Consider the following 16060-nt stretch of genomic DNA (forward strand, 5'->3'; position numbering starts at 1 on the left):
ACTATATTAATATAAACTATAATAAAAATTACAAAACTACAGCCAAGAAAATTATCAAATCTTAAAATTAAATTACGGGGGAACCCAAAATACCTTTAATGAAAAAACACAAAATTAGAAACATTAAAAATATATATATAAATTTTTTAAATCTCAGAAATACTAAAATAGCACTGATTCATGACCATGAAATTGTCTACCTTCTGTATCTGATTTATTTAAAGATTGATTTCAAGATTTAAAGTTAATATTTTGTATCTTTGTATCTAATTTCTGGTCTGGTCAGTAATGTTTTTAAGGTAAGTTCTATTTGGTGCCAACAGAGATACAGAAACTTTGCCTTAAAATGAGCAGAAATGTAGTCATTACTGGTATTTAATCATTTAAAAGACTACAGTTTACAACATTTTCTTTTAAAATAAAGGCTCCAGCTGAGATTTCTCGCTGTCTTTAATGTAAACAAAATTAGATTATAAGACATTTATATTACGACATCAACAGCAGTAATTAATTTCCACTGCTGCAGAGTTTTTTTAATTTTATTTCCTCCTCCCTAGATAAATAAACAGAAAGAGGACGATTAGTGGCTCAGTGTGGGACAGCATTAAAATGACAAGAGTATGTATAGCACCGCTGTCATAATGAGGCTCAAGCTTTCAATGGCAAAGGCTTCATCTCTTTTTTATTCCTCATCTCATTCTCCATTCTCTTTTTCCATCTCTCTTTATCCTCAAGTTGGGAGTAATGGCAGACAAAACGAGGAGTCCTCATCACTGATTTATGTTTGCTCCCATGTCCTGCATATATTTACCTCACTTTGAATGTAATCGAAAGCACTGCCCGTCACAAAAGCGCACACAAAAGCTCAAGCTTTCATTGTGATGAGGAAAGCCTCAACTTGCATATCTCGCTCGCAAAGCCTTTTTTGCTTTGTTTTATCACAAGTGCTTAAGTGGAGGCTGTTCTGTCTATTTTCACATGCAATCGGAAACAAAATTATGCTGAAAAGGTGCCTAAGCGAGGTGGAGTTGGTGGAGAGCGCCTCTGCTTGAAATTATATAATGTAGATGATTAAAAGTAATTTGAGGGAGAGAAAGAGAATGTGTGAGTGTGAACGAGTACATTAAGACTCACATGACCCTCGTAATGGCTTAGTTGTCCTTGTATCTCGATTACACTATTATTGCCACTCTGTCCAGTGTTAGTTTCTGCTAAAGGGGCTATCATGACACTTCTATGGCTGGGCTGCGATAGTTTTAAGGGGAGCAACTCATCCTCTGTAGCCTGTATTGTAAAAGAATTATATTTCTTTAATATGTTAGTGAAGAGTGCTGCAGGGGGTGAAAATTATTGGTGTTCAGCGTGGCTGCAGATGCATGGCATCTCAACTGTGCTGTAAGCTCTCAACTTAACTCTTTATGACCCCCATTCAAAGTGGGTTCACAAACGGCTGAGGAATAAACCTCAGCTGGCATGTGCTGAGGTAATGGGGCACTTAAAAGCAATAATTAACATCTTCCAACAAATTCAAGACATGCAGTTCTTACGTATTGTGACCCGTTTGATACCCTCTCTCATTTTTTTCATATACACAAACAAACATTTGGCAGACAGTTTTTTTTTTTCAAATTTACAGTGCTTTCAAGTACATGTCATCAGTTAATGCATTCCCTGGGATTCAAACTTGTGACCTTGGTCTTGCTCTCTTCATGCTCTACTGTTTGAACTACAGGAATACACATACTATGTGTCTTAAAGCTGATTCATTTATTATTTGTTAGCAAGTGTGTATGTTTATGGGCTCTTATTAGTAATCACAGGTTTTCACATCACACATACACTTACACACTCAAAAATTATTTGATGAGTTGTCAATGAAACTTAAGGTAATTTATGGTTATGGTTATAGAATTATTGCAGTACATTTTACAAGAAAATACTATGTTAGTCTTTCTTGGCATTCTTGTTACTTGCTATTTTCTGTAATTATTTGTGAAGTTTACAAGCAATTTCTGAGTGAAAATTGTTTCTTTTTTGTTACAGTTAATTATTTATGCAATGACAGCACATGTACTAACTTTAGACACAAAAATGTTTACAAACTCTTCGTTTTATATATTGAATTAGTGGAGTTTATAAGTTGGTTTTGTTGTATATAAACAATGGTATTAATTAAATATGGCATTAATTAAAATATCATGGCCTTTTTTACATTTATTTCATGTATTCACCTAATTTGACATTATAATGGCTTCTATTCTGTTCTGTGTGGTTTCTAATGTTTTATTCAACTAATTTTTTATGTTTCCATCACCTTACCCAAGACTAACTTTTAAAAGAAGTTAAAATTCCATCATCATTGAAACATTACTGAATCATTTAGTTTTTATTTTATTACTTAAAACTGTGTAAATATACTGTAATAATATATTGTGAGTAACATTATTGTCAATTATTATTAATACACAAATTAAAATTACAGGAATATAGCGATTCATTTAACAAACAATGCAATACGATTCACAATACTGATTTCACAATATAATTTTCTAATGATTAATTTTTTTAACAAAATGAGATTTAAGACAAATTAGAAATGAAAAGGTGTGCTTTTATTATTGCTTGGACAAAATTTTCACTTCCATCCAAGGTTTCCATTTACAATTAGAGGCAACCACTGTATTTTAATCACAATCCAAACAAAGATTCTGCTGCATAGATGCAGAATGAGCAGTTTTTAATCTAAATTAGATTGTATAATTTCGAGATGTGAAGAAAAAAAAAACTGAATGCGCTGACTTTAGTTTTGTGAAAGTGCACTACATAAAACATCTGCATGAAACAAAACCAGCAGACAGGCAGACACCAAAATGAGAATACAAATTCACTCTCTGACAGAAGTTTTTTAGATGTTGTCAATACATCCACATCCATACTTTGCTTTGTATATATATATATAATGTATTAAAATGTAATGTTTACATGCGCATTTTCACAAGTTAAGATATATATATATATATATATATATATATATATATATATATATATATATATATATATATACACAATATATATATATATATACACAGTATATATACATATATATATATATATATATCTTAACGTGTGAAAATGCACATGTAAACATTATATTTGAATACCTAGAAAATACTAATGAGATCAATGTTGTGTGTTTGTCTATGTTTAGTCTTAAAGCACCCTGTCTCCACATAATACATTCACAATTGTATAGGTATTGTAAAACTGATTAGATATGAGCTATATAACCTACGAGAATATGTTTCACGATCCTTTTATGATTCCTATTTCATTTATCATTATGCAAGGGTGTTTACAGAGATTACAAATCCATCAAGGAGAATAGCTCATTTGTCGTAGGCTGATATGATTAGCAAGTGTTTACTTCATTTGTTTAAAATTGCAAACATCACATCTGAGCTTATGAGCTGAATGTTGGACAAGAGACTTAGACGCCTGGAGTACTGAAATACACCCATCCATACACTGACTTTACAAAACGCATCTGTGGGAGGTGTGTAGTGTGTGGGCAAAAGGTACGAATCTAACTTGAAAGTGCTTGCTATATGTAGTCTAGCATCAAGGTGGCCCACAGGAGTCGGATTGGATGCTGCACTGGTTGGAAACTGAACAGAAAGGCTTCGTATCATGCTCAAATGGTGGGTTATGTGAATGCATTATTTTGCACTGAATATATTTGTCTCAGAGCTTGAGGGGAGCTGCTGTGATGAGTCTCCAAAATTAAAGTAACCTCTTAATTGGCACCATCCAAGAGGTGAAAACAATGTTGTGAGACAGTGCTAATGGGCGCTGTGCATGTTTATAACGGCATGTTTATAAATAACCGATTGCATATCAATTGTGACTCATTGATTGTGATTTCCCTCCACTAATGTTATGGAGGGTGTAGCATGTCATGTTTCCACGCTGTGATAACAAGCCATTGTTATCTACGAACTCGCTAGCATATGTTCTCGCAAAGGTTCTCCACTCTATCTAGCTGAGGGTTGCCAGCACTTACTCTTATAAGTGGCGTAATTTGTTGAGTATCTGGAGGTGATAGAACGCAGGATGGGGGCTGAAATGATTCAGAGCTCCAACCAGTAGAAACGCAGATAATGATGCTGACATTCGGCATATCAGCGGACTCAGGGGTGCTTTTATATGAATTCAATGCACCATTACGTCAATATAACTGTGAATGGGTTTGCCCATTAGTCTTTCATTACATTGCTTACTTGGATTACGTCTAAGGTGTTACATTTGTTTTGATTGTGTCTAATGTCATTTTGAGCTAAAGTCGTCATTCAGAGTCGCTGTAAAAAGTGGGAGTGATGTTCATGGGCGTCTTGGAAACCTCAGCTGGGGATTTAATCTTGTCTGGGTACTTGTCTTGACTTGATTTCATTGCCACCTTTGTGAGAGTCCACCGATTGGACAGATTTAACACCCCTGGATGGGAGAATATGCATCTTTTGTGAGATGGCTGAGAAATGTCTTACAAAAATGTGGGGTTTGCTTTTACATTTTGCATGCAGTTGAGTGTTTTAGGCTTTTTAGTAAACTTTACTGACCATTTGTCAGTATATATATATTGTCAGTATATATATATATATATATATATATATATATATATATATATATAAAAAAGATAGCAAATTAGTTGCATGTTTACTATGACTACTTCACGTGACCTGCAGATGACAGTTGTGTCATCTTTATATTGTTTCAAATTCAAACTGTACAAATGCAGGAACCTTATGACCTTCTCACCTTGTTGTCTTCACGTTTTCTGTTTTTTTTCAAGGAGTTCATAAAAGCAGCAGTCAAAATGAGTGCTGCCACCTAGTGGACCAAGCAATAGTCTATTTCAATAGTCGAAGCAGTCGATTTCAGGCAGATGTGCAGCTGGCACATCCTTTAGAGTCCTGGCATGCATTTTTTTAATGCATGTTGTACGTCTTGCTCTGTACAATTAATCTGTAAATATGTTATTTCCAAAGATTTATTTTTGCCATTTTTGCATTAATTAAGATAGGACAGTAACGAGACAAGTAAGAGAGAGAGGGGGACGAGATCAGGAAAGGTCCACAAGCTGGGACTCGAACACAGGACTATATGTTGGCACGCTGCCCACAAAGCTATAGGTGTCAATCCGTGAATATGTTTACGTTTTTTTCAATGTTCTGACCTTGAAATTTTTCATCAAAATGTTGTAACTGGATATTCCAGTGAAAACTTCTCTCTGGTGATGTATACAGGACTTTTCCAATCATTTTACACATTTTACACAGTTTACGCTCATCTAACGCCAATCTCAACAGCTAATAAACAACTAATGCATTGAACCAAGTCCCTACCCTTTTCCCTTTCAAATAATCAGGTTCATTTGTATCACAATACAGAAAAAAAGATCTGTCACTACTTCCGTTTCATTGCAACTTTAAGTTCTAGGTAGACTGCAAAATTGTTTGTACGTTTTGCAGAAATAAAAAGTAAAAATGATATATTAAATATAATTTAAATATAAAAATAAAGTAAAAATAAAAATTAGAAACTGGTTCATTCTAAGTTACTGTTCCATACACGTGATTGTAAATGGTTTACCTTGCATTTTATGTAATTTTACTGTAAAATACTGTCAAGTCACTCAAGTGTATGGTTTTTATAAGTAAAAACTATGAATTACCATGTAATTCAGTGTAAGAAACAGTATAATGACATTCCCATGTGGTCATGTGGCTTTCTGTGTTTTACTACCTATATTATTATTGTGGTTATCAATATATTTTTTGGTTAAAAATCAGATTTTGAGTTCAAGTAAACTTGGTAACATTATATCATATAATTGAATATTCGGTTTTAAGTTGTAAAATATACAGGCACTAATATGCCACACAGTAGTAACTGAAACACTGTCTCCATTATTTTTTTTCTCCATGATGGTAAACTTCTGGCAAGCACAGCTGCTGTTTTTTTTCCCTGTAAATTTAACAAGATATTTTTTCTGTGTAGTCACAGCTTATTTTTGTGGGAAGCGCTCAGATATATGGTGCAACAGCATTTTGGGTGACCCGAGTTAAAGTCCTGGCTCATTGTCCTTTCTGAGTCCCATTCTCCTCTCTTGTATCCGACTGTTTCCTGTCTCTCTTTAACTGTCCTATTCAATCAATGTCAAAAATACCACTAATATAAATTAAGAAAAGTTATAGACATAAGAGAAGGTCAGAAAACATCCTGGCAGAAATTCTACCCCATAGCTGACCCTGATGACTTGAATCCTCCACAAACAATTTATTTATTTTGCAAGCATAAGATTCTTATTCTTATTATTATTTTTTACTATAATCAGACCTGCATATTCTAGACCACCAATGACTGTATTTGCATTTGATGAAAGTCTCTTTTATTCTCAGTGCAATTCCACTGAAATCAAGCTAATCCCACATCCATACTACCAATTTTTTTTGTTAATTTTTTTTCCTGCTAATCCACTGTGGCCCATTTGCCCATCCGTTCAACTGCTGGTTTTTGGCACATTCTGATCTGTTTTAGAGCTTAGCATTTGTGAAATCCTGTAAATGAGTGTTAGCTGGGAAATCCTGCATCATGTGTTAAAAGGATGTGCAAGATTTCAGTCAAGTTTACAGCTCACCTGTGGGTGCGTCTGTCACTTTCACAAACACCTCTCTGGCTGCAAAGACTGTTTAAGTGTGGCACGGGGTAAAATGTTCTCTGTTTCAGCAGCTACGACCTGCAGCTGAAAGCTCTAGAAGGTTCCACAGTGATCTTTGCTTCCGCAAGGCATGGCATTACTGTATGCAAGTGCTGCCATAACGTAGACAGGCACTCTATATACTGTTACACAGCAAATACTCCATTTTCATGTTTTCATTTAAGAAGTTTAGCTGAAACGTTATTATAGTGAAGATCTCTGATCTAATTTGTCTGATATTTTCTGTCTACAAAAAGATTTATTTTGGTGTGTCTGGCGATAGTACAAATTATTGCAATTTGATGTGCCAGAGTGCATCTTCACAGGGTTACTAATTATAAGACCAGGAAAAATGAAATTATGCATTAAGCAAAAAAAAAAAATGCAGTAACATATTTTAAGTCTTTTAGATTATGCCAAATGGGATTGGTTCAAGTGTGCTCAGACTCAAAGAAAACAAGAGTGTGTAACTTTGTCTTTGTATTGCCGTAAAGTTCAACTAAATGTTTCATTTTTCCTCCCACATTACGATTAAAAGTCAAATTAAAACATACCGTGCATTACTAATGAGTACGTTAATGGCTTTGCAATGTAAGCACTATAACAAAGTCCTTTGCATGAAAAAGGCTGAAGACCCCTGGTTATTATGACTGACTGAAAACAACAATGAACAGTAATGACAGAGAACTAGATGTGTGTAACTCAGTGGAAATGCAGTGCTTTGACAGACATAAATTTAAATGTTACAAAACCAAATATTACTGACTTTTTTCAAAACAGCTAATAGGTGCAACTCCAACGGAAATTAAAACATGTCATCAAAATGTCAGCATGCTGATATTTTATTATGCATTCAGAACATAGGCCTACACACATACTTTTTGAGTGAAATCTTCACATAAATGTTTTTTATACCTACACTACTCTAAAACCTGTTGAGGTTATTAGATATTAGGCAAACCAATCTTTGAAATAGTAAAGTCCTTGGTTTCTGACATGCTAAACATATCAGCATATGGCCCTCACAATTATAATAAAGCTGTATACACACTCACAGGCTTTACTGACCCTGAATTTCTCTCAGCTCTAAACCACACTCGGGTTAAGCCTACTTGTACAATAAATGGCTGAATATCTCAGTAATGGCAAGGACAACATGACAATAGCAAAAATCTGACGACTAGATAAGTGCCCAACCACGAATAATAGTCTACTTATGCATAAGCACATCATCATGACTCGGTATGAAAAAAATAACATTAATAACTAATTGGGGAACGTTATGTCACAATTTGTCCGTTATTAATAATTAATGTGCTATTTCAACCCAGACTTGCTGTGAATTCATGCCTATTTATTGCTACATTACTCGACATTACTCAGAGCACCTGCTCTCAAAACAGTTTCAAAAATCTCAGGCGAAGCGATGCGACGTCGCTAATCTCATATCTCAACCGTTTCTTTCACGCTCTCACTCTTATTTCTTTTTTTACAGAATAGCTTAAAAATCACGTGTTAGACAACTTTTCGACGTAAATGCGGTCAGGACTCTAATTACTTCAGGGATAAGTAAAGCACGCAACACTGGAGGCAATCGAGTGCAGAGAAACAGCATCTTTACCTCACGCGCCTAACGTTACATGTTCATCGACAGGTTTGGGGTTTGTGTGACATCTTCACGACTGCTGCACTCACAAACTCCATCGCAATCTATAAACTTGAACACAGTCGAAACGGAAGAAATCGTGATCTCTTAGTTTGCTTCAACAGATGTTCCGCCTGTTTTGCGATGCCAATATGTGACAGGAAGGAAAGGCTTGAAAGGAAATAACGTTACATAAAAGAAAAATTTAAGACAATATACCAAAACATCTAAAGTTGTTTTACCTGCTCGGAATGACACAGAATACGCACGGGATGGATGAGGAAATCCAAACTTTGAAGACTGCGAGCGTTAATGGCTCGTTTGTGAGCGACGCATTCGATCGGCGCAGTTCTGACAAGACTATCGGCGTGCAAGGCTGCTGTCTCTCTCTCGCTCCCCCAGAGACATAAATAATCTCGGCTTTCATCTGGATCACCGAATCGCTCCCTCCCTCTCCAGTTTGCGCGCTCTCTCTCTCTCTCTCTCTCTCTCTCTCTCTCTCTCTCTCTCTCTCTCTCACACACACACACACACACCCTTTTTTTTTTTTTGTTTGTTGCCACTCTCCACGTAATGGTTTTTATATTGTGCAAACCGTATTTTCTATTGCCCTACACCAACCCTACCCCTAAACCTACCCCTTACAGGAAACTTTCTGCATTTTTAGATTTGTAAAAAAAACTCATTCTGAATTATTTATAAGCCTTTTGAATTACGGGGACACTGAAAATGTCCTCATAAATCACCTTCTCGTTGTAATACCCATGTCATACCCATGTTATTATACACATTTGTGTCCTCATAAACCACATAAACATGCACACACACACACGCGTTTCCATTTACTTCTGTTGTGTTTATAGCTACAGCGTTAATAATATTTTCTGTCAACCCTCACACAAACATGTCTACACTTTAGATCTTAATTTTTAAATATTTAATACGTTTAATTAGCCATTTTTCTTGTGACCATTGGCTGGCAATGCATGTGAATTGGTGCATCACTAAAATTCACAGTGCCTGGGACTACATTTTAACCCCTCTTCCCAGGACAAAAGGAGTAGGATATGCCCTTTTGGACCTTATTGGGGCCCCCTTCTTCATAAGGCCTTGCAATGTAGGCAAAACCTGACAGTTTTTCTTGATTGCTAACACACTATAACTGATTCATTTTGCCCAATTTTCCAATCCATTCATACAGTTCTCGAAACAAAGACACGTTTCTCAAAACGTTTAACACATTTCAACTGTTTGTACACACGTTCCAATTTGCTCAGTGTTTTCTGCAAAACTCTACACAAAAATGGCATAATTTTGCACAGGTTTAACCATGTTCTCATTCAGAAAACACAAACACAAATATTATACACATTTGTGTCCTCATAAACCACATAAACATGCACACACACACACGCGTTTCCATTTACTTCTGTTGTGTTTATAGCTACAGCGTTAATAATATTTTCTGTCAACCCTCACACAAACATGTCTACACTTTAGATCTTAATTTTTAAATATTTAATACGTTTAATTAGCCATTTTTCTTGTGACCATTGGCTGGCAATGCATGTGAATTGGTGCATCACTAAAATTCACAGTGCCTGGGACTACATTTTAACCCCTCTTCCCAGGACAAAAGGAGTAGGATATGCCCTTTTGGACCTTATTGGGGCCCCCTTCTTCATAAGGCCTTGCAATGTAGGCAAAACCTGACAGTTTTTCTTGATTGCTAACACACTATAACTGATTCATTTTGCCCAATTTTCCAATCCATTCATACAGTTCTCGAAACAAAGACACGTTTCTCAAAACGTTTAACACATTTCAACTGTTTGTACACACGTTCCAATTTGCTCAGTGTTTTCTGCAAAACTCTACACAAAAATGGCATAATTTTGCACAGGTTTAACCATGTTCTCATTCAGAAAACACAAACACAAATCCAAATACTCAAGTAAATTCACGAAACCTCTGACTCTTCCATCAAAATCAAACAATCACTGCAAAACCATTTCACTTGCACTCAAAATCAAACGGTGCTCTCAGATCACACACACACACGAGTCAATAAAATAAACACTACAGAGCATTCATTAGACACTATACAGAGAAAAATGGAGAACACAGCATCCAGAACATTACAGAAAAAAGTATATTCTATTGAGTAAACAACTTTGCAATTCTGTAAAAAAGTATAGTAATTGCAACTGAGTAAGGTGACTATATTGTATAGGCCTACTGAATGTACTGCAAGAATAGTATTGTGCTAAATATTGAATAGTACTGAATGTTTGTATATATTCAGCACTTGGATACTGCCAAAATACTGCAGTTCAACTGCAAAGGCCAAAAACATAAAATAAAACTCTAAATGAATAGTATGTTTCAGTACACTCAAATACTGTAAGTTGTGCAATTGTAAAATCAGGGTCAATGAGAGATTCATTCTGTCTCAGCATCATGTCTTTGTGCTTGAGTCTGGCCTGAGGACTTTGTCCACATCACAAGTAATGTAGTCTTTTTTGCTAGACAAAGAGAAAAAACCCTCTGGTCTGACAGATCCAGCATTGATAACACTCTCTAAACCTTACTCTTTCTCTCTTCATCCTCCACTTCTTACATGTACTCTCCCTCCTCTCCTTCTCAGATTATTTCCATCTATTGTTCGTATCAACATTCAGTCACCTGTGCCACTTGTGCACTCTGAACCAACTCATATTTTGTACAGTTGGTTTGAGCACTATAAAGCACTATAGTTGAGCATGTTCTTCTGCATGGACTGACCATGAGGGAAGTTGGCCTACACACACACATCTACAAGGTTTCAATACTACTTACACATACAATATAATTACAGTACATAGTAGCAGTACTTCAGATGAGAGAACTTTCATTATTCTATGTACAGTAAATACTGTAGAACAAGTTGTACACCCTCAAACTCATTACTGTTGAATTGATTTGTAGCCAAGTAGTCCTTTCAAGTAGTCCTCTATTTTGCAGAACTGAGAGACGACTTTCTAGGGGAGGCAGAGAAGACTTTTGTCAGAAGACTAAGAAACCGCTATAACAAATAAGGATATTACCAATACTGTAATGCAATTTGGCAGAGGATGCTGAAGGAATGAATAAATGAATTTATTTATTTATTTATTTGTTTGTTTATACATTCATTATTTATTTCTGTAAAGTAACTGACATATTCCAATGTGTGTTTAGTGTATATTCAGTTGTTTGGTCTTTGAACTTTTCTCTTGTAGCGCTTTTCATCTATACTGCAAGCTCTCTTTACAGTAGTGTAATGAAAGCAAACTTTTCTTAAAGTTTATTGCTGAATTTTACTGTACAGGTGCATCTCAATAAATTAGAATGTTGTGGAAAAGTTCATTTATTTCAGTAATCCAACTCAAATTGTGAAACTTAATTAAATAAATGCAATGCACACAGACTGAAGTAGTTTAAGTCTTTGGTTCTTTTAATTGTGATGATTTTGGCTCACATTTAACAAAAACCCACCAATTCACTATCTCAACAAATTAGAATACTTCATAAGACCAATAAAAAAACATTTTTAGTGAATTGTTGGCCTTCTGGAAAGTATGTTCATTTACTGTACATGTACTCAATACTTGGTAGGGGCTCCTTTTGCTTTAATTACTGCCTCAATTCGGCGTGGCATGGAGGTGATCAGTTTGTGGCACTGCTGAGGTGGTATGGAAGCCCAGGTTTCTTTGACAGTGGCCTTCAGCTCATCTGCAGTTTTTGGTCTCTTGTTTCTCATTTTCCTCTTGACAATACCCCATAGATTCTCTATAGGGTTCAGGTCTGGTGAGTTTGCTGGCCAGTCAAGCACACCAACACCATGGTCATTGAACCAGCTCTTGGTGCTTTTGGCAGTGTGGGCAGGTGCCAAATCCTGCTGGAAAATGAAATCAGCATCTTCAAAAAGCTGGTCAGCAGAAGGAAGCATGAAGTGCTCCAAAATTTCTTGGTAAACGGGTGCAGTGACGTTGGTTTTCAAAAAACACAATGGACCAACACCAGCAGATGACATTGCACCCCAAATCATCACAGACTGTGGAAACTTAACACTGGACTTCAAGCAACTTGGGCTATGAGCTTCTCCACCCTTCCTCCAGACTCTAGGACCTTGGTTTCCAAATGAAATACAAAACTTGCTCTCATCTGAAAAGAGGACTTTGGACCACTGGGCAACAGTCCAGTTCTTCTTCTCCTTAGCCCAGGTAAGACGCCTCTGACGTTGTCTGTGGTTCAGGAGTGGCTTAACAAGAGGAATACGACAACTGTAGCCAAATTCCTTGACACGTCTGTGTGTGGTGGCTCTTGATGCCTTGACCCCAGCCTCAGTCCATTCCTTGTGAAGTTCACTCAAATTCTTGAATCGATTTTGCTTGACAATCCTCATAAGGCTGCGGTTCTCTCAGTTGGGAGAGATTCATTCTGTCTCAGCATCATGTCTTTGTGCTTGAGTCTGGCCTGAGGACTTTGTCCACATCACAAGTAATGTAGTCTTTTTTGCTAGACAAAGAGAAAAAACCCTCTGGTCTGACAGATCCAGCATTGATAACACTCTCTAAACCTTACTCTTTCTCTCTTCATCCTCCACTTCTTACATGTACTCTCCCTCCTCTCCTTCTCAGATTATTTCCATCTATTGTTCGTATCAACATTCAGTCACCTGTGCCACTTGTGCACTCTGAACCAACTCATATTTTGTACAGTTGGTTTGAGCACTATAAAGCACTATAGTTGTGAATCGTGTGTAAACGATGACAACTGTGCTTTAGTTGTTTAACTTTTGCCGCTTGTGTTTAGCATTTTGCAGCACAAATGCATTACAGTGTTATACGTGTTTAAGTGAATGAGAATGTGTTTAGAGTTTTACAAAAAGAGTGCATGAGATTTGCAAATAGAGCCAAACTACCTGAACGTGTTTAAGGTTTAGCAGAAAGAGTGCTTTATTCGACAAATTGGTTTAAGCTAGTGAGAATTTGGTTCAGAGATTGGGGTTTAGTGTTTTAGCAATTCAGAAAAACTGTAACTCAAGCATCAAAAAATGAACTCAAACAGCACACATTTATCCATGTGTGAACATTATACAGTAAGTAGCAAAACTGATGACACACAGGTCAGAATCTCAGGATGATAGGAACAAGAGCACAGCTGATTCCTATGTGTTTTGGAAAATGAATCCTGGTAGCGGGAGACAAAGAGGAATTGGAGGGGAAAATAAAAACGGGGGGATGAGGTCAAATTTCATTTGTTCCTGATGAAATACAAAGCACTATAGTTGAGCATGTTCTTCTGCATGGACTGACCATGAGGGAAGTTGGCCTACACACACACATCTACAAGGTTTCAATACTACTTACACATACAATATAATTACAGTACATAGTAGCAGTACTTCAGATGAGAGAACTTTCATTATTCTATGTACAGTAAATACTGTAGAACAAGTTGTACACCCTCAAACTCATTACTGTTGAATTGATTTGTAGCCAAGTAGTCCTTTCAAGTAGTCCTCTATTTTGCAGAACTGAGAGACGACTTTCTAGGGGAGGCAGAGAAGACTTTTGTCAGAAGACTAAGAAACCGCTATAACAAATAAGGATATTACCAATACTGTAATGCAATTTGGCAGAGGATGCTGAAGGAATGAATAAATGAATTTATTTATTTATTTATTTGTTTGTTTATACATTCATTATTTATTTCTGTAAAGTAACTGACATATTCCAATGTGTGTTTAGTGTATATTCAGTTGTTTGGTCTTTGAACTTTTCTCTTGTAGCGCTTTTCATCTATACTGCAAGCTCTCTTTACAGTAGTGTAATGAAAGCAAACTTTTCTTAAAGTTTATTGCTGAATTTTACTGTACAGGTGCATCTCAATAAATTAGAATGTTGTGGAAAAGTTCATTTATTTCAGTAATTCAACTCAAATTGTGAAACTTAATTAAATAAATGCAATGCACACAGACTGAAGTAGTTTAAGTCTTTGGTTCTTTTAATTGTGATGATTTTGGCTCACATTTAACAAAAACCCACGACAAAGAGGTCACCTGTGCCACTTGCGCACTCTGAACCAACTCATATTTTGTACAGTTGGTTTGAGCACTATAAAGCACTATAGTTGAGCATGTTCTTCTGCATGGACTGACCATGAGGGAAGTTGGCCTACACACACACATCTACAAGGTTTCAATACTACTTACACATACAATATAATTACAGTACATAGTAGCAGTACTTCAGATGAGAGAACTTTCATTATTCTATGTACAGTAAATACTGTAGAACAAGTTGTACACCCTCAAACTCATTACTGTTGAATTGATTTGTAGCCAAGTAGTCCTTTCAAGTAGTCCTCTATTTTGCAGAACTGAGAGACGACTTTCTAGGGGAGGCAGAGAAGACTTTTGTCAGAAGACTAAGAAACCGCTATAACAAATAAGGATATTACCAATACTGTAATGCAATTTGGCAGAGGATGCTGAAGGAATGAATAAATGAATTTATTTATTTATTTATTTGTTTGTTTATACATTCATTATTTATTTCTGTAAAGTAACTGACATATTCCAATGTGTGTTTAGTGTATATTCAGTTGTTTGGTCTTTGAACTTTTCTCTTGTAGCGCTTTTCATCTATACTGCAAGCTCTCTTTACAGTAGTGTAATGAAAGCAAACTTTTCTTAAAGTTTATTGCTGAATTTTACTGTACAGGTGCATCTCAATAAATTAGAATGTTGTGGAAAAGTTCATTTATTTCAGTAATTCAACTCAAATTGTGAAACTTTCCCCATTATTGTGTAGCCTAGTGAACCAAACTGAGAGGCCATTTTGAAGGCTCAGGAAACCTTTGCAGGTGTTTTGAGTTGATTAGCTGATTGGCATGTCACCATATTCTCATTTGTTGAGATAGTGAATTGGTGGGTTTTTGTTAAATGTGAGCCAAAATCATCACAATTAAAAGAACCAAAGACTTAAACTACTTCAGTCTGTGTGCATTGAATTTATTTAATACACGAGTTTCACAATTTGAGTTGAATTACTGAAATAAATGAACTTTTCCACGACATTCTAATTTATTGAGATGCACCTGTATGTGCATCCCTCTATTTCTGTAACAGACATTGACTAGCAAAAGGATTCCTATTTCCCAAAAGGAGGTTTTTGTAACAGTGTTTTGAATTGATCTCACTAGTGTTATCTAGGCAGGAAAATAGTAGGTGTATTTGTCAGGTTTGTGTGTCATCTGAGGCCAAAGTTTGAGTCTGACAAAAGAGAACATGTTTTTGACTAAAGTATTTGATTTTGACCTGGAAGTTTGAAGTTTGTACAAGTTGATGTGTAGTTTTGAGATTGTGTTTATAGTTGTGAGAAAATGGTGAATTGTTTCACGAATTGTGTGTTAGCAACAGAGAAAAACTGTTTAAAAAATTTTTTTTTATTATTCTATTCCTCTGATACTGTTTTGGGGAGAACAGGTAAATATGTTTTTGAATAGGTTTTTGGCCCTTACATATAAAATTATGTGCAGTAACTAACACATGCTTTTTTACAAACAAATTCTGCCCCTTTCTTATTCACATTCTTTCATAATTGTACCTGCATATATGTAGAATACATAGTACG

The 16060-nt window shown here is 35.8% G+C and overlaps 1 protein-coding gene across 3 annotated transcripts in view; it reads right to left on the minus strand.

Annotated features, from left to right (window-relative positions):
* Positions 1-8827, minus strand: part of LOC107565838 (caM kinase-like vesicle-associated protein) — a 47288-nt gene extending 38461 nt beyond the window's left edge. For 2 of the 3 annotated variants that reach the window (XM_016251125.1, XM_016251124.1), the window contains exon 1: positions 8642-8827. In XM_016251125.1, coding sequence (XP_016106611.1) covers positions 8642-8826 — 185 coding nt within the window. In that variant the 5' untranslated portion in view covers position 8827. The remainder of the gene's footprint in view (positions 1-8641) is intronic. The other variant, XM_016251126.1, reaches the window with a different exon arrangement.
* Between the last annotated feature and the right edge of the window lie 7233 nt (positions 8828-16060).

This window comes from Sinocyclocheilus grahami, unplaced genomic scaffold (assembly GCF_001515645.1).
Source record: "Sinocyclocheilus grahami isolate Dianchi unplaced genomic scaffold, SAMN03320097.WGS_v1.1 scaffold1030.1, whole genome shotgun sequence".
Classification (NCBI taxonomy): domain Eukaryota; kingdom Metazoa; phylum Chordata; class Actinopteri; order Cypriniformes; family Cyprinidae; genus Sinocyclocheilus; species Sinocyclocheilus grahami.